This window comes from Mustelus asterias, chromosome 24 (genome assembly GCF_964213995.1).
Source record: "Mustelus asterias chromosome 24, sMusAst1.hap1.1, whole genome shotgun sequence".
In the NCBI taxonomy this organism is placed as follows: domain Eukaryota; kingdom Metazoa; phylum Chordata; class Chondrichthyes; order Carcharhiniformes; family Triakidae; genus Mustelus; species Mustelus asterias.
Genome location: NC_135824.1, coordinates 57,986,711 through 58,013,008, shown reverse-complemented (window position 1 = coordinate 58,013,008; position 26,298 = coordinate 57,986,711). Strand labels below are relative to the sequence as shown.

General features: G+C 45.7%; 1 protein-coding gene and 1 non-coding gene across 4 annotated transcripts in view; both read left to right on the top strand.

Annotated features, from left to right (window-relative positions):
- Nucleotides 1–26,298, top strand: part of sipa1l3 (signal-induced proliferation-associated 1 like 3) — a 254,121-nt gene that overhangs the window by 160,834 nt on the left and 66,989 nt on the right. For all 3 annotated transcript variants that reach the window (XM_078241797.1, XM_078241799.1, XM_078241798.1), the window contains exons 10-12: nucleotides 296–570; nucleotides 17,977–18,225; nucleotides 23,270–23,416. In XM_078241797.1, the coding sequence (XP_078097923.1) occupies nucleotides 296–570; nucleotides 17,977–18,225; nucleotides 23,270–23,416 (671 nt within the window). The remainder of the gene's footprint in view (nucleotides 1–295; nucleotides 571–17,976; nucleotides 18,226–23,269; nucleotides 23,417–26,298) is intronic.
- On the top strand, nucleotides 11,479–11,551 carry trnak-uuu (transfer RNA lysine (anticodon UUU)). Its single transcript has one exon. It is a non-coding gene; the product is annotated as a tRNA-Lys (tRNA).

Below are 26,298 nucleotides of genomic sequence, written 5' to 3'. Positions count from 1 at the left end.
CACACATTTACCATAGCTAATCGCTCTGATAGTAAGGGGCAATTTAGCGTGGCAAATCCACCTCAGCCGCACATCTTTGAGGAAACCGGAGCACCCGGAGGAAACCCACGCAGACATGGGGTGAATGTGCGAACTCCACACAGTGACCCGAGGCCGGAATTGAACCCGGGCCCCTGGCGCTGTGAGGCAGCGGTGCTAACCGCTGTGCCACTGTGCATCCTGCACTGCAGGGATTCTACGATCGTTGAGCCGGGCGTGCTTAGAGGTTCTTATTTATTTACCTTGTGTTTCCCAGATTGTGACGGAGGGATGTGAAACTGTTGACATGACCCTGCGGAGGAACGGACTCGGGCAACTTGGGTTTCATGTCAAATATGATGGCACGGTGGCGGAGGTGGAAGAATATGGATTCGCTTGGCAAGCTGGACTGAGACAGGGAAGCAGGCTGGTGGAGATTTGCAAGGTGGCTATAGTAACTCTGACCCATGACCAGATGATTGATCTTTTGAGGACATCAGTAACAGTGAAAGTGGACATTATCCCGCCTCATGAAGATGGAAGCCCTCGCAGGTATAATCACTTTCACTGATAGCATCTGAAAACCCAGGGGTAGTTACTGATTTGATTTGATTTATTATTGTCACATGTATTAGTATGGAGTGAAAAGTATTGTTTCTTGCGTGTTATACAGACAAAGCATACTGTTCATAGAGAAGGAAAGGAGAGAGAGCAGAATGTAATGTTACAGTCATAGCTAGGGTGTAGAGAAAGAACAACTTAATGCGAGGCAGGTCCATTCAAAAGTCTGATGGCAGCAGGGAAGAAGCTGTTCTTGAGTCGGTTGGTACGTGACTTCAGACTTTTGTATCTTTTTCCCAAGGAAGAAGGTGGGAGAGAGAATGTCCAGGGTGCGTGGGGCCCTTGATTATTTTGGCTGCTTTTCCGAGGCAGCGGGAAGTGTAGACAGAGTCAATGGATGGGAGGCTGGTTTGTTTGTGAAGCAAACCTCCCCTGGAACACTAGTGAAATCTATCTTCGGGAAAAGGGCCATTTAGCCTGTCCTCCTCCTCCTGTTCCAACTCATTTTCAGATCCAACTGTGAGTTTACCCCTTGCTGAGACATGTTTGAATCAATGCCAAGCATTTGTAACAAAAATATTAAATAGTAAACTCTCTTGTGTAATTTAGTACAAAGTCTAAAAATTGTTTACTGCACCAAAGTGCCTTTTTCCGAAAGTCTTGGCTTATTCATGCCACCTCTCTTTGGTTCCATCGTTGCCACCTGCTCTGCTTGTTGCATTATGAGAATTTCTTAAGTACAGAATCCTGAACGATGTTCAGTAACAGCAGTAGTCTCGGAGCAGTGCGCATTGCCAGGCTCTGCACTTGCACAGAGCTTTTGACAGCGAACTTCTGGAAGGAAGTTCTTACAATCTCACTGATGTCCTGTTTTACGATGAATTGCGGAAGCACATTTGGAAGCATGACCATGGGTCAGTTGTGAAACTACCACAGGTGATATGGGTCAGGTTAGAAACCCCAGTACTTTATGGGGACCGCCTGAACCATAAGTTTTGCATCTTGAATTTGGCTCGGATAAGCATGATATCTTTCACTTCAGGTATGATTCAAATGACCCACTAGGGAGCTTTTAGCATACCAAGTTTATGTAAGAATATAGTTAACATGTATGGAAAGAAAATGAGCAATGTCTTCTATCAATTACAAACTGAAGAAGGTCAACAACCACAATAATGTATTAACCCTTGTCGATTGTCAGAAAAACCCATCTGGTTCACGAATGTCCTTTAGGGAAGGAAACCTGCTGTCCTTACCTGGTCTGGCCTACATGTGACTCCAGACCCACAGCAATGTGGTTGACTCTCCACTGCCCTCAGGCAACTAGGGATGGGCAAATGTTGGCCAACCAGCGATGCCCATGTCTCATGAATGAATAAAACAAAACTAATCCCAGACTAAACATAAACAACCCCATTTCAACCACTTAAGTAGCAATAAAAGGACATTTCCAGTCAAGTCGGCAACGATGACATCCTGAAGCTGTGAGCCGCTGAAATCATATTTTTTTAAAAAACTTTTTCAAAGGGAGACTAACGCCACACAGGCCAAATTTGCACTGGTGATGTGGGACATTCAAGTTGAACGTGAATAGACTGTGACAAAAACAGAAAATGCTGGAAAATCTCAGCAGGTCTGACATAATCTGTGGGGAGAGAATAGAGCCAACGTTTTGAGTCTGGATGACTCTCCATCAGATGCTGCAGCTCTGACGAAGGGTCACCCAGACTCAACATTGGCTCTATCCTCTTCCCCACAAATGCTGTCAGACCCGCTGAGGATTTCCATCATTTTCTGTTTTTGTTTCAGATTCCAGCATCCGCAGTATTTTGCTTTCATTAAATGAATAGACTGGCTTGAAGCTAAAGATAATACCCTTTTGTACTTTCACTGTTTTTTGTTTCATGTTACTCCATGGGGAAGGACAGACGAGGTTTAAGTTTCAGTCTAAACTGAGGCACTGTCTGGAATGTTTTCATTTGCAGTAAAGAGCAAATGCTCAAACTATTCTTTTAAAGTTTTACCGCTTACAACACGAAAATAGCTGTTTTAACGCAGCTGGGCAGGAACACTGGTTAGTTTGTTTTCATGCACCCCGAAACACCCCTGCTCAGTGTGCCCAACGATGCTGCAGCCTCCTGTCACTGTTATTGTCCACACTGTACTTGGCCAACTCTGCACAGGCCGGAAACTCTACCTCTGCTTCCTGATCTGTATTACTGAGTGCTGACAAACACACACTACCTGTTTACAACAACAACCGCTTGCATTTCATAGAATCCCTACAGTGCAGAAGGAGGCCATTCAGCCCATCGAGCCTGCACTGACAATCCCAGTAAGAAGTTTATTTGGTAGCAAAAGCCACAAGCTTTCGGAGCCTTAAGCCCCTTCCTCAGGTGAGGAAGGGGCTTAAGGCTCCGAAAGCTTGTGGCTTTTGCTACCAAATAAACCTGTTGGACTTTAACCTGGTGTTGTTAAACTTCTTACTGTGTTTACCCCAGTCCAACGTCGGCATCTCCACATCCTGACAATCCCACCCAGGGCCCTATCCCTGTAACCCACATATTTACCCTACTAATCCTCCCTCGGGGACAATTTAGCACGGCCAATCCACCTAACCCGCACATCTTTGGACAGTGGGAGGAAACCTGAGCACCCGGAGGAAACCCACGCAGACACAGGGAGAACGTGCAAACTTCACACAGACAGTGACCCAAGCCAGGAATCGAACCCAGGTCCCTGGCGCTGTGAGGCAGCAGTGCTAACCACTGTGCCACTGTGCCGTTTTGTATAAAGCCACTTGCCATCATTCCTGCATTTTGACCTGATGCGGCCATTTACTTTTTTGCAGCTGTTTCTCTGGGTTTTTGTTGCTCCTACGATCTTGGTCTTGTTCCCTGCCTCTTTATGTTTCACCCCATGAAGGAGCAGCGCTCCGAAAGTTCGTGATTCCAAATAAACTTGTTGGACTTTAACCTGCTGTTGTGAGACTTCTTACTGTGCCCACCCCAGTCCAACGCCGGCATCTCCACATCATTATTTTTCCTCCGCTCCGATACTTGGCCCATAGCTCTTGCTTTAGATGTTGCTTAGTTTCCTCTGGGCGTGTGTGTCTGACCTCCATACCTGCCATACTCTTCTGTTTGTGGGTAGCATGTGGCCATACGTTTTATGAGTCAGGCTCAAATGATCCTGTAAGTGTGCTGACTCCTCAGTCGATTGACTCAACCCTGCAGCTTGTTAATCCACATGGCTTTCATTTAAGATAAATATATACTACTATTTTTTTGGAAGAACTTGAGTCACAGCTGCATAATGGGTCTGATGACCTTCCTGTGAATTCTTGGACACTTAAGACAGTGTCATCGCCAATCATTGTGACCTTGCTTTGAACTTGACCACAGTGAAGGGTAGTCACAACAGGAAGGATCTAATCGTATCGGCCTTGTCGGGAATGAGAGGCATTTTCTATCCTGTCAACGGCAGAGAGTACTTTATAATCGCTGCAGCTTCAGAAGCTATGTCAAGGATTGAATATAATTGTACAAATAACCCAAGCTCGCCCTTCAGATTTTCACACTAGATTAAGTGTTCGGCCTTATACAAACCCGCACAGTTGGTGCAGGGCCAAAACTTGCAAAAGAAGACCGGAGACGAGGAAATAATAACACCAATCCCCAGGATCAGGCATTGCACATTACACCAGGGCTCACTCAAATCAACCACAGGCTGACTGACTCAATCCTGCATCTCCACAAGCCTCCCTGCGAGCCTCCGTGGTAGAGTGTGGCAGCTTCGGAAGACTTGTCACACCCTTAACATGTTGTTGTTTAGTCCCATTGCATCTGTGTGCCTCCCTCCCACTGACTTCAGAGACTGATTTGTAAGTGGAATGAGTAACTCAAATGATGATGAAGGGGCAAAATTGGAATAGATTATCAGATGACTGGTTGCAAGATAGATACAGATAAAGTGTGGGTAATTTTTTTTTAAAGGAAACTAAGTAGGAGGTGCACGAGACAACCAATGTTTTAATGAAGCGTGCGATTTTTTTTTAAAACAGGATAATCCTGAGGTCTATTCCAAACACAGCTTTAAGATAACTGTAAATGGCTATAAGGTTTATTGCTGCAGTTTTCCCAGTGAAGTACCAAATAATCTCAACCAGGGAAGTCTCACAGGACCATTCTGTTCTTGTGCTCGAATCACTCAAAAATCACTTGGGAGGGAGGACGGAATGAATTTAAAACAAGGTTTCTTTGCAGAGTTAGTTTTCCGGCCCCTCCTGCTTGTCGGACACCCTCGTGAAGTCAAAGTGACTGCTTGTTGTCGCTCCTAGCTAGTGATTAAAGCAGCAACGATCACATTCCCCTTAATTACAAATCCCACCCTTGGTTCTGAGATTGTCACCATTTAACTTGGGCTTCTGATATGTTTAGGCGTCCTATTGATTCTGGGGACGAGGGGGCCCTACTAGGAGGAGTTGAGTAGAGTGGGACTATACACACGAGTTTAGAAGTTTTGAGATGTGATCTGATTGAAATGTATAAAATCCTGAGAAGACTAGTCATGACAGTTGATGAAAGGTTGTTTTCCCAGGCTGGGGAATCTAGGACAAAGGCATCAAAGTCTCCGGATAAGGGGTCAGCCATTCAGGACTGAAGAAATCTCTTCACTCCAGAGGACTGTCCACCTCTCCATTCCTCTACCCTCAGCGGGCTGGATGCTCAGTCACCTGAGTCTCTTCAAGACTGAGATTGATGGATTTGTGGACACTATGGGTGGGTCTTTTCCTCCCCCTTCCACAGAGTGTTTCATGGCGGCGAGAGACAGTAAGTTGGTCGCTGGCAGCGGGATCTTGTGGTCCTGCTGTTGCTACTGGGGTTTCACGTACCCGTCACCACCAGGAATCCCGTAGTGGAAGGGTGCAGATCCCGCCGGCGTAAACACCAGCAAGATTTCGGCGTATGGAAATGGGGATGTGGGGTTAGAGTGGAGAAGTGGCTGGCATTGGGTTAGAAGATTGGCCATGATGTTGAATGGTAGAGACTGTATCATACATTCCTATTTATTCAATACTGTGTAAGGGGAGGTGATGGTCCAGTGGTATTATCGCTAGACTGTTAATCTAGAAACTCAGCTAATGTTCTGGGGACCCGGGTTTGAATCCCGCCACGGCAGATGGTGGAATTTAAATTCAATTTTAAAAAAAGAATCTGGAATTAAGAATCTAGTCATGACCGTGAAACCATTGTCGGGGAAAAAAAACCCATCTGGTCCTTTAGGAAAGGAAATCTGCCGTCCTTACCCAGTCTGGCCTACATGTGGTGGCTCAAGAGCCACAGCAATGTGGTTGACTCTCAACTGCCCTCCAAGGGCAACTAGGGATGGGCAATAAATGCTGGCCCAGCCAGCGACACCCATGTCCCACAAATGAATTTTTTTTAAAAAAGCTATTTGTCTCGTTACCAGCTCATTATACCATGGACTGTGTTTGGCTTGTGTGGCTTTTGCTACCAAATAAACCTGTTGGACTTTAACCTGGTGTTGTTAAACTTCTTACTGTGTTTGGCTGCCAGGGATATGTAACAGAGGGTAGTGATGTTTTTATTTTGCTTTTTAATTGTGAAGTTGTTGTCCAGCTGGCATCCGGAAGGCCCGGATGTCAAGTGTTCACAACTGAATCCAGGTGTGTGTCCAATGAATAGTGGATGATTTTGTTTTCCCCCTTACACTGTGTCTAGTTCCATTCTTGCTATTTGTTTTTAACATACAGCTGCCTTTTCAAGCTTTCACTCTGCTCTGTAGTCAGGCTAGTTTTGTCTTGCCTGAGCCATGGGGGTGGAGGGGAAATGAATTGTCGAAAGAGTAGTTTGCCTTTCGATTGGCACGACTTCAGAATCCAAGTACAACTCGTGTTGAAAGGCATCAAACAGCGGTATTTATGACCCTTTCAATCAGCGAAAGTATCCTTTGAATGGAGGTGAAATGTTGAATAGGGGACGACGCCTAAGGGGGTACCGACATCACAGTGATTCACATTTCGGTTTAAGCCTCAACTAACCTATTTAGGCTCCTTTTCAAAACAAGGGTGACTTGTATTCTTGTACAGTCATTAGAAATTTACATCATCGAGGCCACTTGACGCACGGCCAAGGAAGCATTATCCAGCCAAACCCCAGTTTCTCGCTCTTAGTTCATGACCCTGCACATTAAAGCAGGTGCATATCCAAGTTTTAAAAAACCTTTTGAAAGTTTTTTGTGTTTCTGCCCGAGTTCCTGAAGACCATCCCACCCCCACCTCCTCACTTTAGCAAAAGGACTTTAGCAAGGCCTTTGACAAGGTACTGCATCAGATTAAATCTCACGGGATCCAGGTGAGATAGCTAAATGGATACAAAATTGGCTTGATGACAGAAGGCAGAAGGTGGTTGTAGAGGGTTGTTTTTCAAACTGGAGACCTGTGACCAGCGGTGTGCCTCAGGGATCAGTGCTGGGTGCACTGTTATTTGTCATTTATATTATTGATTTGGATGAGAATATAGGAGGCATGGTTAGTAAGTTTGCAGATGGCACCAAGATTGATGGCATAGTGGACAGTGAAGAAAGTTATCTCGGATTGCAACGGAATCTTGATCAATTGGGCCAGTGGGCTGACGAATGGCAGATGGAGTTTAATTTAGACAAATGCGAGGTGATGCATTTTGGTAGATTGAACCAGGGCAGGACTTACTCAGTTAATGGTCGGGCGTTGGGGAGAGTTACAGAACAAGGAGATCTAGGGGTACATGTTCATAGCTCCTTGAAAGTGGAGTCACAGGTGGACAGAGTGGTGAAGAAGGCATTTGGCATGCTTGGTTTCATTGGTCAGAATATTGAATACAGGAGTTGGGATGTCTTGTTGAAGTTGTACAAGACATTGGTAAGACCACACTTGGAATACTGTGTGCAATTCTGGTCACCCTATTATATAAAGAATATTATTAAACTAGAAAGAGTGCAGAAGAGATTTACTGGGATGCTACCGGGACTTGATGGTTTGAGTTATAAGGAGAGGCTGGATAGACTGAGAGTTTTTTCTCTGGAGCGTAGAAGGCTGAGGGGTGATCTTATAGAGGTCTATAAAATAATGAGGGGCATAAATCGACTAGATAGTCAACATCTTTTCCTAAAGGTAGGGGAGTCTAAAGCTAGAGAGCATAGGTTTAAGGTGAGAGGGGAGAGATACAAAAGTGGCCAGGGGGGTAATTTTTTCACACAGAGGGTGGTGAGTGTCTGGAACGAGCTGCCAGAGGTAGTAGTCGAGACGGGTACAATTTTGTCTTTTAAAAAGCATTTAGATAGTTACATGGGTATGATGGGTATAGAAGGGTATGGGCCAAACACGGGCAATTGGGACTTGCTTTGGGGTTTAAAAAAAAAAAGGAGCGGCATGGACAAGTTGGGCCGAAGGGCCTGTTTCCATGCTGTAAACCTCTGACTCGCACATCACTATTCTATGGGTGAAAAATTTTATTGTCCGCTTCCTTCATTCCTTCTCCCAATTACTTTAAATCTTTTGTGTCCCTCTCCCCCGGGTTATTGACCTCGCTGCTGTCAGTATCTGCTTTAAAATAATAATAAAACATGATCGAAAAAATAATGACCTGCAATAGACCACAAAGAATCGGACTGGAGGGGCTCAGTGTGCCTGTCGAAATCCAGCTTGCCTCTGTTCAAGGAACCCGGCAGTGGAGCTATTTGGCAAGCTTGCTTTCCACTAGTAAATCGCTGACGCCTCTTTGGGAATAATTAGTGCTGAATGAGTAGAAACGAACCACTTTAACAATCAAAACAGCAATGAAAGAACCACCACAGGTACTGTATGTTAAAGGGAAGACGCACTGAGTTTCTCTGCAGCCATGCAAGAACCAGTTTTGGCAGGTGCACACTTTACTTAAGCTTACCTTTGCTGTTATAAAATGTCATCTTTTTAAGATATTAGCCTGGATTGTGGAGGACTAGCATTTCCTTAATCATATGCAAAGTTACAATTTGCTGATCACTCACCTACTGTCCCACTTTGCGCTGCCAAATACATGGAATTCTGTTTCTAACATTGAAAACAGAATTAGAAACATTAAATATAGTTTTGAGTTTCACTTGCGATGCTCTCTCTTCAACAAATACACTCCAAGAGTAAGAGGTAAGTGCAACTTACACTTGACCATTTAAAGTTGCTGAATTCAAATTACTGGCATCATGCAGTTTAAACAAAAATGGAGCAGTCATAGAATTCCTACAGTGCAGAAGGAGGCCGTTTGGCCCATCGAGTCTGCACCGACTTCCTGACAGAGTATCTCAGCCAGGCCCCCTCACCCCTGCACTATCCCCCATAACCCTGCACATTCACCATGGCCAATCCACCTAACCTGCATATTGTTGGACTGAATAAAATGCCATTTGTATCTGAATTCTGAGGCCAGTTGCGTTAATGGTTAACGTGATTTTGTTTGGAGTTAAATGGCTCTGTAACGTTTTCAGTGGTTTAATTGGTCCCAGGTTCTTTAAATGTGATTCAGCTTGTTTCAATTTCACTTGAATGTTAGAGAATCTTTCTCTCATCTCCTTCATCACGATGAACAGCACGTGTTCAGTGTCCAAATGATAATTGCGTGGTAAAACCCTGTCGTCTGCTCAGTACAGCCTTGAAAGCATAATTGCCTGAAAATTGTTGCACATTAACTTGTCTTCCATGTGACTTGCATGTTACTTGTGTTTCGTTTTTATATGAAGGTGCATGACTGAACTGATTGAATAACGTCTGGTGTTTCACCCAAAGTGGGTCACCCCAACAAGGGCCATTTTCTTTGTGTATTGTCCTTTACATTGTAGCTCCGGGAATGAATGAAACTCATTCTGAAGTAGTAAAAGCCGCCTCCAAGTTGGAGCAACTTCAAAGCAGACATGGAGTCATAACGCACAGTTTCATCTCATGTGAGGGTAGCAGAGTGCTAGTCTGGTGCCATGGTGGCTTTTCTTCTGGGCCTGGGGCTCAGACACACTGTCTGGCAGGAATCAAAAAAAGTCCCGTCTAGATTGAACCCATGCTGACACTGGGGGTGGAGTTTTCCCGTCCCGCCTGCCACAGGGATCCGAGTGGGCAGGACATGCACCAAGCAAAAGGGCCGTTGACCTCGGGTGGGATTTTCCGGTCTTGGGGTAAGCATGGTCGAAAAATCCCACCCTCTGTGTCTGGAAGACAATGTCATATTTCACCAGTCACCAATGTTTTTTCACCCAGGTGTTGCAGTTACAAACCCCCTCCACTGGTTTAGAAAATTTTAAACCGTTTGATGACTGACAATGTTGAGTACAAGTGACTGTTTCTGTGCTGCTTGCACCCTGGGTCATTGTGGCAGAGAGAGAGAGACTGCTATTACACTGGGGATATATCTGAGGGAATACCATAACACAGGCAATATAACAGAGAATACTATTGAACCGGAGATGGAAATCTTTGTGAATTGGCCTCAGTCAGACAAAAAGCTGGTTTTATATCCTGACTTCAGTTAAATTGAGTTGTGTAAAAGCTGAGGTGCGCCCCATCCCATGGGTTTCTAGATTGGGCAGGTTGGGTTGTAATTCCCCCGCCCCCTATCATTGTAATGTTTGACCTTATTCGGAGATGGACCAGATCCGGACGAAATGTTTTGAGAAAAGTAAGTGGCTGCTTGGTGCCAGAGCTATTTCATCGCTTGTCCTCCTGAAGGTGTTGACCCCCTTGCTAGAGCACCGTGCCATAGGTGCCCCCTTGCATCTCAGTCCAGTGGCCATTACAATGTGTATCAGCAAGGAATTTGACCATGATAAAGGAAGAGGAAGAAAAAGACTTGCATTCATATCGTGTCTTTCACAACCTCGGTGTCCAAAAGCACTGAAGAGCCAAAACAGTACTTTGGAAGTGTCAACAGTTCAATTTACGCACAGCAAGCTCCCACAAACAATGTGATCATCACCCAATCATCTGTCAGTTAAGGGATGAATACAGGCCCCAGGACACGAGGATAAACTCTGCTGATTTTCTTCAAAATAGTGCCATTGAATCTCTCCCATCCACACGAGGGGGCAGGCAAGGCCTCAGCATGACGTATCATCCAAAAGATTGCACTCTTGACAGTGCAGCACTCCCTCATTTCTGCCTTGGGGAGTCAGCTTTTGTACTCTATTTCTGGAGTGAGTATTAAACTTTGAGGTGAAGGCAGTACAAGGGAAGGAATGGAAAATGGTACGGTCGGAGTACCGAGACTTGGTGCTGGGACAAATTACTGGGACAGAGGGGAGAGATTTATTCACCACAGTTGTGGTGTACATCGCCTGGGAGCGCTGGGAAATGATTCCAAACCCCAGCACCAACATCCTCCTCTCCAGTTAGTTGTTTAAAAAATATCACAAACCAAAATGGGGGGGGGGGGGCGTGTTGCAAGATGGAAGGGAGAAAAATTTTGGAGTCTGGGGTAAAGTGGGGGTAAAACGGCAGCCAAAAGTATCTTACCAGAGTACAAGCCCACCTCCTTCCAACCAGCTGAGGCTGAGTGACCTTAATGCTCCTGCAGCTGAGATTAACTAACTTCTTACTAAGTAAAAGTAAAGTTTTATTTATTAGTGTCACAAGTAAGGCTTACATTAACACTGCAGTGAACTTACTGTGAAAATCCCCCAGTCGCCACACTCCAGCGCCTGTTCGGGTACACTGAGGGAGAATTTAGCATGGCCAATGCACCCTAACCAGCACGTCTTTTGGACTGTGGGAGGAAACCGGAGCACCCGGAGGAAACCCACGCAAACTTAACACAGACAGTGACCCAAGCCGGGAATCGAACCCGGGTCCCTGGCGCTGTGAAGCAGCAGTGCTAAGGAGCCCGGATAGCTCAGTCGGTAGAGCATCAGACTTTTAATCTGAGGGTCCAGGGTTCAAGTCCCTGTTCGGGCGGAGCTTTTCTTCCAGCCTCAACGCAACTGTTTGGGATGTTGTTCAAATTCGTTAGCAGCAGTGCTAACCCACTGTGGCGCCGTGCCGCAAACTCTTTAAGGTTCAAATACTTGCTGAATAAACCTATTCGTGAAGCATAAATGTAAACTTTTTTTTGAAAAAATGCTTCGCTTCTTGTAAGGAGAATATTTCAGCAATTTTCTTGGTCAGTCTCCAAGTTGAGTAAGTCACTATAACAAAATTGTGGGATGATCCTGCTTTTAATGCAAGAGTTTTGTACATAATCATCTTGACCACGCCTGCCTTGTGGTTTCAGAATGACTACAAAAACATGTTGGGGCAATGTATATTTTTTTAAACACATGGGCTAAGTTTTAAACTTGTGCATGAGAGAGAGAGCCAAGGCTGGCAACCCAACAATGAAGCTCCTCCATTGCGACCCTGTGTTGGATTGAGAATGTGCTATCATTCCATAACCTTCCCTCTCTTCTGCGCAGAAAGGCCTCAAGACTGTCAGCAACTTGTTAAAAGGAGTTCCAGGTAATCTAAAGCTGAGGAGTGCTGTGAAAGGTTATGCAGTTTGGCTGAGCTTTTGGCAACGCCTTGTATGAACCTATGGATGTATTCTATTTGCTGTGTGCATCATGCAGTGAATCATTGTGCTGTTTTTAACTTCGCATTTGTCGCTGTTGTTGCTGCCCAGTGTGGAACTTTAACGGATGTACTCCCAGGAGGACGAGTGTGGTGATGTGCATGTCTTGAGGGGTGGCACAGTGGGTTAGCACTGCTGCCTCACAGCGCCAGGGACCCGGGTTCGATTCCCAGTTTGGGTCTCTGTGCGGAGTCTGCACGTTCTCCCTGTTTAAAAAGTTTATTTATTAGTCACAAGTAAGGCTTACATTAACACTGCAATGAAGTTACTGTGAAAATCCCCTAGTCGCCCACACTCCGCTGCCTGTTTGGGTACACTGAGGGAGAATTTAGCGTGGTCAATGCACCTAACCAGCACGTCTTTTGGACTGTGGGAGGAAACTGGAGCACCTGGAGGAAACCCACGCAGACACGAGGAGGACGTGCAAACTCTGCACAGACAGTGACCCAAGCCGGGAATCGAACCCAGGTCCCTGGCACTGTGTGGGTTTCCTCCGGATGCTCCGGTTTCCTCCTACAGTCCGAAACAACGTGCTGGTTAGATGCATTGGTCATACTAAAATCCCCTCTCATTTTACCCGAACAGGTGCCGGATTGTGGCGGCTAGGGGATTTTCACATTAACTTCATTGCAGTGTTAATGTAAGCCTACTTGTGATTATTAAATAAACTTAACTTTTAAAATGTCCATGTGCAGCATGGAGAAGGTGTCTCCACCCAATCCCCAATAGGCTGTGTCCGGAATTTGGAATAGTCTTGCTCACCAGGTACAAGAGAGCTTGGGGTACGGATGGAAAATGGTGCATTCAGAATGCTGAGGTTTGGTGTTGGGGCTAACTACTAAGCGTAGTGACGATTTAGTTGAAGTTTATTTATTAGTCACAAGTAGGCTTGCATTAACTCTGCAATGAAGTTACTGTGAAATTCCCCCATTTATCCTCCGCAGCCACGGTGTACCACCTGGGAATGCCGGTAAATGATTCCCGTCTCCGGTCCATTTAAAAATCGATCACAACCAGATATGAATAACAAAACCCGTAACTGGAAAGAAACCAAACCTCAGACTGACCGACAGCAGGGTAACTGTGCGTCCTGTCTGCACATCTTTGAGGTGCTGGGGATTGTGAATGGAAGCAAGATGGAAGGGGGGAGAAAGTTAAATCACAAAATCCCAACTTGGGAGCAACTTTTCCAGACTTGCTTTGAGGGCAAAATACTGCAGATGCTAGAAATCTGAAATTAATACGGAAAATTATGGAAAGACGCAGCATGTTTGGAGAGAGAAAACGGGCGGCACAGTGGCACTGCTGCCTCACCGCGCCAGGGACCAGGGTTCAATTCCGGCCTCGGGTCACTGTCTGTGTGGAGTTTGCACATTCTCTCCGTGTCTGCGAGGGTTTCCTCCGGGTGCTCTGGTTTTCTCCCACAGTCCAAAGATGTGCAGGTTAGGTGGATTGGCCATGCTAAAATTGACCCGAGTGTCAGGGGGATTAGCAGGGTAAATGTGTGGGGTTATGGGAATAGGGCCTGGATGGGATTGTGATCGGTACAGACTCGATGGGCCAAATGGACTCTTTCTGCTCGAATTCATAGGGATTCTATGAAAGCGGAGTTAATGTTTCCAGTCAGAGCTTTCATCAATGCTGTTCTAATGATGGGTATATAGAATTGGATCACAGGTCAGCAATGATCTCATTGACTGATGGGGACAGTCTTGAGGGTAAAATGGCCTCCTCCAGTTCCTTAGTATTAATTCATGTAAAGTCTGTATACTAACATGAGTGTAGTATTCCTGGATTATGACAGTAGCTACCCTTTCAAAAGGAATACCTTATTGGCTGTAAAATGCTTTGGGATGTTCTGAGGTCATAAAAAATGCTTGGTAAACGCGAGTTCCAGTTCACATGTTCTGATAATGTTTAGGTGGGTATCTTCAATGCAGTCGGCTGCTTTTCCAATGTGCTTTTGGCTTAGGAAAAAGGGGAACATTTTTGACATCTTTAATCTAGAATGTGTGGGGACCAAAAGGTATTTATGTTCTTCTTGAGCCTCCTGCCACTTTACCATTTCCAGCTCTATTGACTTGTCCTTCTATTCATTTCTTGCTCATTTCTGTGTTATCCAACTTGCAACACTGCTATTTACCTCAACCAGTTGTGGTATCTTCCACCCGGACAGTCCTGAACAGTATGCTTTGGTTCTTTAGGCAGTCTCTACCACCCTCTTCCCCCACCCGCTTTCTATTTATTGATTTAGTTTCTGACTGTTCTTTTGATAGATACACCATTCCAGAGAAGATTCGTATAGAATCAGAGCACAGAAGGTGGCTATTTGGGGAATAGTCCTAACTTTTCCTACCCCTCCTTATGGCTAAACCCTCCATCCCCAGTAAACCTCTTCTGTGCCCTTCATAAGAACTTTACATCTTCCCTGAAGTGTGGTGTCTTGAATTGTCTATGATGCTCCAGGCAAGATTTCCCTGCAAGGAAAAGGGAATATGTTGGGAAGCAGCCCAGTCATGCTTGAAGGCTAATCTTGCATTCTCTAAACTAAATTTTATAAGTGACTTACTCTGTTTGGGTTATGTATTTCCTTCCATAAATATGACCATGCTTGGAATGGTCTGTCTCGCCCTTCTGCATGGCTGAAGTGTCCTCTCTGTTGGATCCAAAGTTTATTTAATTGGCTTCTTCCCAAGCTTTATAAATGGCTTCCTTGCGAGCTGCGTGTGAAATGGGGCAAGCTACAAGCTATTGGTTTCCGACTGCATGCAGCCTGTCCTCAGACACCCATTTGGCGTTGGTCGTTCTCACAGAACCATTTGATTTGGATTCTGACCAAGTTTTGGCAGATATGTTGCTGCCCCCAGACTTGGCTTTCTTTGCAGATGCTAGAATACGAGACAACATCTGTTTCCAGCCCACTGAAGTAGCAAAGTAACTGGTCTGCGGTGGCACCCATGATTTGACTGCCTGAAGAGTTAACCAGAGCAGTGTGGTTTGACTTGGTATTTTGTGGTTTTCCCCTTTTATTTTGCCATTTCATCCTCTGCTCAAGGCATAGACTGTTGCTGTTGAATTTGACTGGGAAAATAGCAACTAAAACTAGTGTTGGTCCTCCAGCAGGAGTCTTGGGAATTGATAATGAGAAACAAAGAATTGGCAGAGGCATTGAGGAGGTATTTTAAGACCACCAAGACATAGGGAGAGAAGTAGGCTATTTGGCCCATTCAGTCTGCTCCGCCATTCAATGAGATCCTGATTGATCTGCTGTGACAATCCTTGACTCCACTTTCCCGCCTTATCCCTATAACCCTCGATTCCCTAACTGATAAACTTTGTGTCTGTATTTACGATAGAAGATGTAGAACACTTCTCAAAGATAATGGGAGGGAGAATCAACTTCCAAGCATCATCAGGGAAAAGGTGCCAAGACAACCTTTCGACCTAAAGGCTGGCAAATCCCCAAGCTTTCAGAGCGTTGCCCCTTCATCAGGTGATGATGAAGGGGCAACGCACCGAAAGCTTGTGCTACCAAATAAACTTGTTGGACTTTAACCTGGTCTTGTGAGACTACTTAGTGGATTAACAAAAGGCATTTGATAAGTTACTACATCAAGGGTTGCTACAAATGGTAAGAGTATATGATGTAGGGGGTAACATATCAACATTGAACAAGGATTGGTTGGCTAACAGCAAGCAGAGTGTGGGGATAAATGAGTTTTTTGGATTGGAAATCTCTAACTAGTGTGGTGCCACAGGGGTCAGTATTGGATCTACAGCTATTTGCAATCTACATCAATGATTTGGATGAAGGAATTGAATGTATGGTAGCTAACTTTGCCAATGACACCAAAATAGTAGGAAAGTAGGTTGTCGAGAGGAGGTAGAGTGTCTGCAAAAGGATGTAGGCAGGTTAAGTGAGTGAGCAAAAGTTTGGCAGATGAAGTATTACTGGGGTAAATGTGAACTGGTTTATTTTGGCAGGAAGTAGAGAAAAGCAGTATACTATTTAAACTGAGCAGATTGGGGCACTCCAGTATAGAGGGATCTGGGTGTCCTAGAGGTTGATAGCATGGCAACAGGTCCTTCGGTCCAACTTGTTCATGCCGCCCAGTTTTTACCATTTTAGCACGTCCCATTTGGCCCATATCCCTCTGTACCCATCTTACCCATGTAACTGTCTAAATGCTTTTTAAAAGACAAAATTGTACCCGCATCTACTACCTCTGGCAGCTTGTTCCAGACACTCACCACCCTCTGTGTGAAGAAAATGCCCCTTTTGTATTTCTCCTCTCCCCTCCTTTTTTCTGTTAATACGAAGGTTCAGCAAGTGTTCAGGAAGGGCAATGTTGGCGTTTATTGCAAGGGGAATGGAATACAAAATTGGGGAAGTTTTACTGCAGCTGCACAGGGCCCTGGTGTGACCACATCTGGAGTAATGTGTTCAGTTTTGGTCTCCTGGGGTGAGGGCTATCTTACGAAAGTTTCAACAGGTGAGGAGTTTAAAAATGTTATTTATTAGTAATCATAGAAATCATAGAAACCCTACAGTGCAGAAGGAGGCCATTCGGCCCATCGAGTCTGCACCGACCACAATCCCACCCAGGCCCTACGCCCATATCCCTACATATTTACCCGCTAATCCCTCTAACCTACACATCTCAGGACACTAAGGGGCAATTTTAGCATGGCCAATCAACCTAACCCGCACATCTTTGGACTGTTAGTGTCACAAGTAGGCTTGCATTGACACCGCAATGAAATTACTGTGAAAATCCCCGAGTTGCCACATTCCTAAAAGAGAGAGAAGGGATCTTATTGAAACATACAACATTTTGAGGTGAGAGACTAGGGTAGCTACAGCATGTTTCCTCTTGTGGGGGGAAACGAGAACTTGGGGACATAGTTTAAGAATAAGAGGCCTCCCTTTTAACACACACCTTTTTACCAAGCATCATTAGTGTGCGGGATTCTCTTCCACAGAAGGCAGTGGAAGCTAGGTCCTCATTCAAAGCTGAGTTAGACCGATTTCTTTGACTGACGTGGGAGTCCAGCCTTACCGGGTTAGACGGGAAAGTGAAGCTGAGACTACAAACTGATCAACTATGATCTTGTTGAATGGTGGAACAGGCTCAAAGGGCCAAATGGCCTACTCCTCTTCTCCTAAGTCCCATGTTCCAATGTGATACAATTCCTTGGGCGTCAGACTGCTGCTTCTCTCCAGTGTCTTTCCTTCAGGTGCGAGTGTGGGTGAATAGACTTTGTAATGGCAGAGGACGTGCAACTAAACCCAAACCACCCGCACATGCACGCAAGGCTCATTGAATAGCAGCAGAGAGTTGGAGCCTGGCTGCTGGGGGTACCCTGGGTTGCTGAGACCAACTTGTAACACCTTTCCAGGGTCCCCAGCTGAGGCCAGCATAGACGATGGGGGTTGAACCTGTGACCCTCTGCTCTAGTAAATAGGCAGAAAGATACAAATATCAACAACAAAAAGTGTCTCCTGTAAAGCCAAGCAAAGATATCATGGCAAGCATTGAATTTGCTGGAACATAAGTTATCTATTACTCGAGCACGAGAGTGTCCCAGAATCAGCTGAGGGATGTGCTGTTCTTTCCTGTGTGATCTGCAGGGAAGCTACATCGCTGCTGTATTATAAGCAGCAACAATCTCCTATCCGTACTGAATACTTGCCATTATGAAATGCCAGTTGAACAATTCATGCAAACATTGCCTAATTCTGTCACTAATGCGTTGCCTCTATTTGCCCCAGGGGTTGCTCTGAATTGTTTGAAATGCACAGCATCGATATGAAAGCTGAGAGCGATGGCACACCATGTGGACTGAGACCACCGTACAGAACCAACACTCTGCAGTGGAGCGCTCCCACAATCCACAATGCACCTCAACAACAGCGCTGGGCAGGACCTGCACACAGTCAAGTATCAAACTGGAACCAGACCTCCAAACAGCAGGGAGTCCCAGTTGCATACAGTGACTCACAAGCAAAGAACAGCAAACGGCAAGTTCTTTCATCCAGAACTATGTGGAAAAGGGAAGGCTGGAAGGCTGCCCTGATTGAGGTTTATAAAATTATGGAGGGCAGATTTAAAGAAACTGTTTCCACTTGTGGGGAGAATCCACAACTGGAGACTATAAATATAAACCAAACACACAAATCCAACAGGGAATTCAGGAGAAACATCTTCACTTGGAGGGTGGTTAAAATGTGCAACTTGTTACCACGTTGAATGGTTTGAGATTAATAGTACTTAAGTAAGAAGTCTCACAACACCAGGTTAAAGTCCAACAGGTTTATTTGGAATCACGAGCTTTCGGAGCGTTGCCCCTTCATCAGGTGAGTCCTGAAGGAGCAATGCTCCAAACGCTCGTGATTCCAAATAAACCTGTTGGACTTGAACCTGGTGTTGTGAGACTTCTTACTGTGCCCACTCCAGTCCAACGCCGGCATCTCCACATCGAAGCATTGAAGGATAAGGTCGGGCAGGAGGAAGCTTGCGTGGAATGTGAGCGATGGTGGTTGTGCTAAATGACCTGTTGTGTGTTGTAAATACTATGCGCTGCTGCATCAATATAAAATGTTCAGCGACAGATTTTCTCCCCCCTGAGATGTCTGTCAAATCTCAGCCTATTGAATGAATTAGGAAGGGCAGTAGTGTGGCCCAGCTCTGTTCTCAGCATGAAATGAGGTGTTTTTGTATCCGCTGCCAAAGATGTCTGTTCCAATTCCCCTGACTGCGACCAGAGCCCTCCAGTGTAATCGTTCTGTCGTTGCTTATCAAGGTGCAGGTACTCGGGAATGGGATGCATCCCATTTCCAGCGTCGAGATGAGAGTGGAGTATAGAACAGCTGGATGCAGAGGAAAAGTGTCTTTACTCTGCCCCGACAAGGTTCACATACAACCTCACGTGTGTGCGTGTAATTTTTCTTTTTTACCCCCCTCATTTCCCCACACCGCTATCTGAATGACATTATCAACAATGCATTGATTGGTGCTGTTCATAGAATCATAGAAACCCTACAGCGCAGAAAGAGGCCATTCGGCCCATTGAGTCTGCACAGACCACAATCCCACCCAGGCCCTACCCCCATACCCCAACATATTTTACCCACTAATCCCTCTAACCTACGCATCTCAGGACACTAAGGGGCAATTTTAGCACGGCCAATCGACCTAACCCGCACATCTTTGGACTGTGGGAGGAAACTGGAGCACCCGGAGGAAACCCACGCAGACACGAGGAGAATGTGCAAACTCCACACAGACAGTGACCCAAGCCGGGAATCGAACCCAGGTCCCTGGAGCTGTGAAGCAGCAGTGCTAACCACTGTGCCACCGTGCCGCCCCAAAGGTGCAAACCACTGTGCCACCCTATAATCCCAGGAGCACCTCATACTGGGCTACATTTTAAATCGAGCCCCAGAGGTCAAAGGTAATAAGTACTCTGACTTCAAGAATACAAGTACTGGAAGGTAATCGATGCTTTGTTACTTGAACTCTTTCCCCCTAAGAAAAATCAGCTGATTTCTGTACAGATCACCCTCAAAGTAAATATTTGATATTATTCAGTTATCTCTAAATGTATATTAAGCAGTTTTTTTTTATTCGTGGGATGTGGGTGTCATTGGCTGGGCCAGCATTTATTGTCCAATCGCTAGTTGCCCGAGGACAGTTGATAGTCAACCACATTACTGCGGCTCTGGAGTCACATGTAGGCCAGACCGGGTGAGGACGGCAGATTTCCTTCCCTAAAGGGACATTAGTGAACCAAATGGGTTTTTCTGACAATGGTTTCATGGTCATCAGTAGATTCTTAATTCCAGATTTTTTTTAAAAATTGAATTCGCCAACTGCCGTGGTGGGATTTGAAGCCGGGTCCCCAGAACATTAGCTGAGCTTCTGGATTAATTGTCTAGCGATAATGCCACTCGGCCACTGCCCCCCCTTATTTAGAACAGGATGGAATAATGGGAGTTCTTTTACCCTCCCATCATCGCGCATAAATGACCCGTTCCATGTGCAGTGAATTTCTCAATGTTAAGAGAGACTGACATTTCTATTGTGCCATTCAAGACCTCAGCATATCCCAAAGCACTTTCCAGCCAACTAACAACTGGAAGTGTAGTCACTGTTGTAATGCAGGAAATACAGAAGGCAATTTGTGCAGGGCAAGTTCACACAACTGCGGGTAATTTATTTGTGATAATTGAGGGATAAATGTTGGCTAGGGTTCCTCTCCTGTTCTTCAAAATAGTGTCGTAAGATATTTTAAACCCACAGGGCAGACTACAAAGTTGCTCATCACAGTTGTATCTTATAATTTTGTATTCGAGTGCAATTCTTGTGTAACTAAGTAATGAAAGTAGTGTCTGCCAATATGAACCGATAATGTTGATGAGCCTACAGTGGCTACTTCCAAGGTCTACACTTAGTCTTCATGATTATTGGTTTAACATCACGACACGGTAGCACAGTGGTTAGCACTGCTGCTTCACAGCTCCAGGGTCCCGGGTTCGATTCCCGGCTCGGGTCACTGTCTGTGTGGAGTTTGCACATTCTCCTCATGTCTGCGTGGGTTTCCTCCGGGTGCTCCGGTTTCCTCCCACAGTCCAAAGATGTGCGGGTTAGATTGAATGGCCAGGTTAAAAATTGCCCCTTAGAGTTCTGAGATGCGTAGGTTAGCGGGATTAGCGGGTAAATATGTGGGGGTAGGGCCTGGGTGGGATTGTGGTCGGTGCAGACTCGATGGGCCGAATGGCCTCCTTCTGCACTGTAGGGTTTCTATGATTTCTATGATCACATCGAAATGACGGCACCTCTGACAGTGCAGAGCTCCTGCAATACTGTGCAGGACTGTCGGTCTAGATTTGTTTTGCTCAAGTCCTGGAGTGGGATTTGAGCTCAAACCGTTTGAACCCCAAACTGTGACGCAGAAACCAAAAGAGAAAACGCTGGAAAATCTCAGCAGGTCTGGCAGCATCTGTAAGGAGAGAAAAGAGCTGACGTTTCGAGTAAAGATGTCAGAGCTTTGACAAAGGGTCGTCTGAACTCAAAACGTCAGCTCTTTTCTCTCCTTACAGATGCTGCCAGACCTGCTGAGATTTTCCAGCATTTTCTCTTTTGGTTTCAGATTCCAGCATCCGCAGCAATTTGCTTTTATCCTTGTGACGCAGATGTGTGGGTACAACCAGCTGAGCCACATCCAAACCAGCTGCATCCACAGGGTGATACAGTGGTTAACACTGCTGTCTCACAGCACCAGGGTCCCAGGTTCGATTCTGACCTCGGGCAATTCTGTGTGGAGTTTGCACCTTCTCCCCGTGTCTGTGTGGGTTTCCTCTGGATGCTCCAGTTTCCTCCCACAGTCTGAAGATGTGCGGGTTAGGTGGATTGGCCATGATAAATTGTCCCTTAAAGATGTGTAGGTTGGGTGGATTAGCCACAATAAGTAAGTGGGATTACGGGAATAGGTCCGAGGGAGGGTTTGGGTGGGGTGCTCTTTCAGAGAATCAGTGCAGACTCGATGGGCCGAATGGCCTCTTTCTGCACTGGAGGGATTCTGTAGTTTTGGATCATGTGAGGGGAAGCAAGCAAGCCTACCAAGACTTGTTGACAAGTGTTAAAAAAACATTGCTCTGCAGAGCCAGTGAAGTTTGCACAAACATGTCAAACAAGTTGGCACATTGAGATTCTAGTTGTTTAAGAGGATGTGAAACTTTTAAGTTTGTATAGGACTATTTACCTTTGGTGCTTTGCTTGAATCTGAGCCTCCTGAGAACTCTCCTGATTTGAGTTGTGAATGGTGTATCCTTGGACAGCCACATAACTTGGTCATTTCAAAAATTATTTGGGTTGGGGTTTTCATCCAGTGATGAACCTTGACTTTCTGTCATCAACCTTCAGTTGCTTCCTTAAAAGCTGCAAACCGGACATTGTGGTCCCTGCCCGAGTTGACAGGAAAGTGACCAAATTGGTCTTGTCGTGGTTGAAATGTCCTCAGCACAACGGTGCAATGTCAGACTTTGAGCAAAGACACGCCCAATAACCTGAATAAGCGGCAAGGTGGCACGGTGGTTAGCACTGCTGCCTCACAGCACCAGGGACCCGGGTTCGATTCCTGGCTTGGGTCACTGTCTGTGTGGAGTTTGCACCTTCTCCCCATGTCTGCGTGGGTTTCCTCCGGGTGCTCCAGTTTCCTCCCACAGTCCAAAGATGCGCTGGTTAGGGTGCATTGGCCATGCTAAATTCTCCCTCCGTGTCCCTGAACAGGAGTGTGGCGACTGGGGGAATCTCACAGTAACTTCATTGCAGCGTTAATGTAAGCCGACACTAATAAGTAAACGTTATAAACTTTAAACTTTTAGATTGTATCTCTCAGACCAGAGTGCAAAGGCTATATACCCTGTTGCGCACACAGTAACCTCCAGTTTCTACCATGGCTCAGTGGGTAGCGCACTCACCTGAGTCAGGTTGTGAATTCAAGTTCTGCTGCTGAGGCTTCAGTTTGTTATCTCGACTGATAGTCCAGTGCAGTACTGAGGGAATGCTACACTGCCATATGCCCTGGTGGTTATCACATTGCAATGTGTGGAATCTTGCTGTGCAGAACTGAGCTGCCACGTTCCCTATGTTAGAATAATGACAACACTCCAAAAATATGCCTTTTGATGCTTTGGCATATCCTGAGGTTATAAAATGCCCTCTATGTAAAATGCATGTTCTTTCTCAGCTGGAAACAAAGATCTTGTATTGTCATAGTTCACAGTTTGGACGGGCTCCAAGAAGGTTTCTCCTTTGCTCTGATAGAATTGATAATCCACCATTGAAGATGATGTGGTGTTATTGATATCCTCCTGTGGTTACCTACGTGGCTGCTATTGAAACATTATGGATTCCAATGCAATGTGTCCATCAGCATTGCCACATCAGAGGTGTCAATTCTGCAACAGGGATTTTCCACTCATGTAAACAAAATTGTCATTAAATATGCAGCACTTGTCTCAGTCAAACTGGAGTTGATCAAATATTCCGTTTATCTTCCAGACCGGTTAGCTACCCAGAAACATTGTACAATACAGCGTCGACTGCTGTGGTTGAAAGAGTTCCACCATTCCGTAACCCTTCCGGAAGCTTCTCTTCACCAGGGTCAGGAGGCATTCTGTCCAGTCGGCAAAAAGCTATTAATGACAGGTAGGAGTGATGCAGCTCATGTCTGTTCTATCTTGTGCTGTGTTACAGGAAGAATGAGTTGGAATAGAGACAGGGTGGCACAGAGGTTAGCACTGCTGCCTCACAGCGCCAGGGACCCGGGTTCAATTCCAGCCTCAGGTCACTGTCTGTGCGCAATCTGCACATTCTCTCTCTGTCTGCATGGGTTTCCTCCGGGTGCTCTGGTTTCCTCCCACAGTCCGAAAGACGTGCTGGTTAGGGTGCATTGGCCGTGCTAAATTGTACCCGAACAGGCGCTGGAGTGTGGCGACTAGAGGAATTTCACAGTAACTCCATTGAAGTGTTAATGTAAGCCTTACTTGTGACAATAATAAACTAAACCTTGTATGACAGGAACGCGGCAGTTAATGAAAAGTCTTCATCATTCTGTAGATGCCATAAATCCTCACGCTTGTGAATATAAAAGATTTTAGATCAAGTTATTACAGATCATATCAGTATAATTTGGTCCTGTTATCATTTTGCTCCGGTTTCATTTCCAGCCTTGCCTCGTATCTTAATTTATTCTGTAATAAAAGCAGAAGGCATTTGAAGTTCCAACAGGTCTGCCAGTATTGTTGCAGAGGTGCAGAGCCGTTGTAAAGATCTGATTGACATGGGAATTCACACCCACCTTCACAGATGTTGATTGCTGCCTGTAGCAGAGATTTTTGATTTTTAGTTAAAATTTCAGCACTTACCATTTTTCTTAATTGTGTACTGGAGCAAAGCTTCAGTGCATAATGTCGACGGCAAAATTATGAACATCTCTCTCCCCTGCCATTGGAACAAACCTCTGGACAGTGTTGTTACCTCGAACAGACTCTTTTGTAAATCTGTTGGCCCCACAGCTTTCTCTGCTGTTAACAAGTGGAATCAAATTCATCAAATACAAGCCGACACCGGCAAAACATTTAGTGAAATTAGTTTCTTCTGTACAGCCTCTATCCCATGTCATTCCTCTCATGCCATACCCATCCTATTCCTTCCTATTATCCCCATCACTCCCTTCTTCATAGAAACATGGGAGCAGGAGGAGGCCTTTCGAGCCTGCTCCACCATCCATCACTATCATGGCTGATCATCCAACTCAATAGCCTCATCCTGCTTTCTCCCCATAACCTTTGATCCTATTTGCCCCAAGTGCTATATCTTCGTATGCCCTCCTTATCCCCCCCCTTATCCCCCATTCTAACCCTCCACTGCAAATATATGAATTAGAAGCAAGAGTAGGCCACTCAGCCCCTCGAGCCTGCTCCGCCATTCAATAAGATAATGGCTGATGGACTTGTAACTTCAACTCCACATTCCTGCCTCCCCTTGAGAACCTTTCACCCCCTTGTTAATCAAGACAGTACAGTGGTTAGCACTGCTGCCTCACAGCGCCAGGGACCCGGGTTCGATTCCCGGCTTGGGTCACTGTCTGTGTGGAGTTTGCACATTCTCCCCGTGTCTGCGTGGGTTTCCTCCCGGGTATTCCAGTTTCCTCCCACACGCCATAGATGTGCGGGTTGGGTTAATTGGCCATGCTAAATTGACCCTTAGTGTCGAGGGATTTGCAGGGTAAATACGTGAGGTTACAGGGATAGGGCCTGGGTGGGATTGTTGTTGGGGAGGGCTTGATGGGCCGAATGGCCACCTCCTGCACTGCAGGGATTCTATGAAGAAGCTATCTAGCTAAGCCTTAAAAATCTTCAGATTGCACCGCATTTGGGGAGGAGAGTTCCGGAGACACTCAACCCTCTGAGAGAAAAAATTTCCTCATTTGTCTTACATGGGTGACCCCTTAGTTTTAATCAGTGACCCCCCCCCTCCCTGCAGTGCAGAAGGAGGCCATTCGGCCCATCGAGTCTGCACCGACAGCAATCCCATCCTGGCCCTATCCCCGTAACACCACACAATTTACCCCACTAATCCCTCTAATCTCACCATCCTGGGAAAACCTGGAGTTAAAAATCTAATGACGACCATGTGGAGTTGCTGGCATTGGACTGGCAGGTTAAAATCCAACAGGTTTATTTGGTAGCACGAGCTTTCAAAGCGCTGCTCCTTCATCAGGTGAGCTCCGAAAGCTCGTGATTCCAAATAAACCTGTTGGACTTTAACCTGGTGTTGTGAGACTACTTACTGTGACGACCATGAAACCATTGCAATTGTCATTTAAATAAAAACAAACCCATCTGGTTCACTGTTGTCCCTCAGGGAAGGAAGTCAGCCATCCCGACCCCACAGCAATGTGGTTGACTCAGAAATGACCGGGCGTGCCACTCAGTTCAAGGGCAATTAGGGAGGGGTAATAAATGCTAGCTCAGCCAGTGATGGCCCACATCCAGTGAATAAAAAAAACACTAACAGACGCGCCCCTTAAAGTAGGCAATTAAAACAGGCCGGGTGGACAGAAATTGTCTCTTTGTATATTTATCCTTACTGCTTTGCTGCTTGACAGATATTACAGCAAAAGCTGGAAATGCGTAATAAGTTAGTCAATGCATTAAATAAAAATCTCCTTTCAAGTGACGGCTTCTCTTTCAATACTGACGGATATGAAACGTTGGTTAGGCCACATTTGGAACACTGTTTCCAATTCTGGTCACCGCACTACCAGAAGGATGTGGAGGCGTTGGAGAGAGCACAGAAAAGGTTCACCAGGATGTTGCCTGGTATGGATGGTATTAGCTATGAGGAGAGATTGAATAAACTGGGATTGTTCTCCCTGGAAAGACGGAGGCTGAGGGGGCGACCTGATAGAAGTTTATAAAATTATGAGGGGTATGGATCGGGTGAACAGTTGGAAGCTTTTCCCCGGGGCAGAAATGACCATTACAAGGGGGCACAGGTGAGGGGGGAAAGGTTCAGTGGAGATG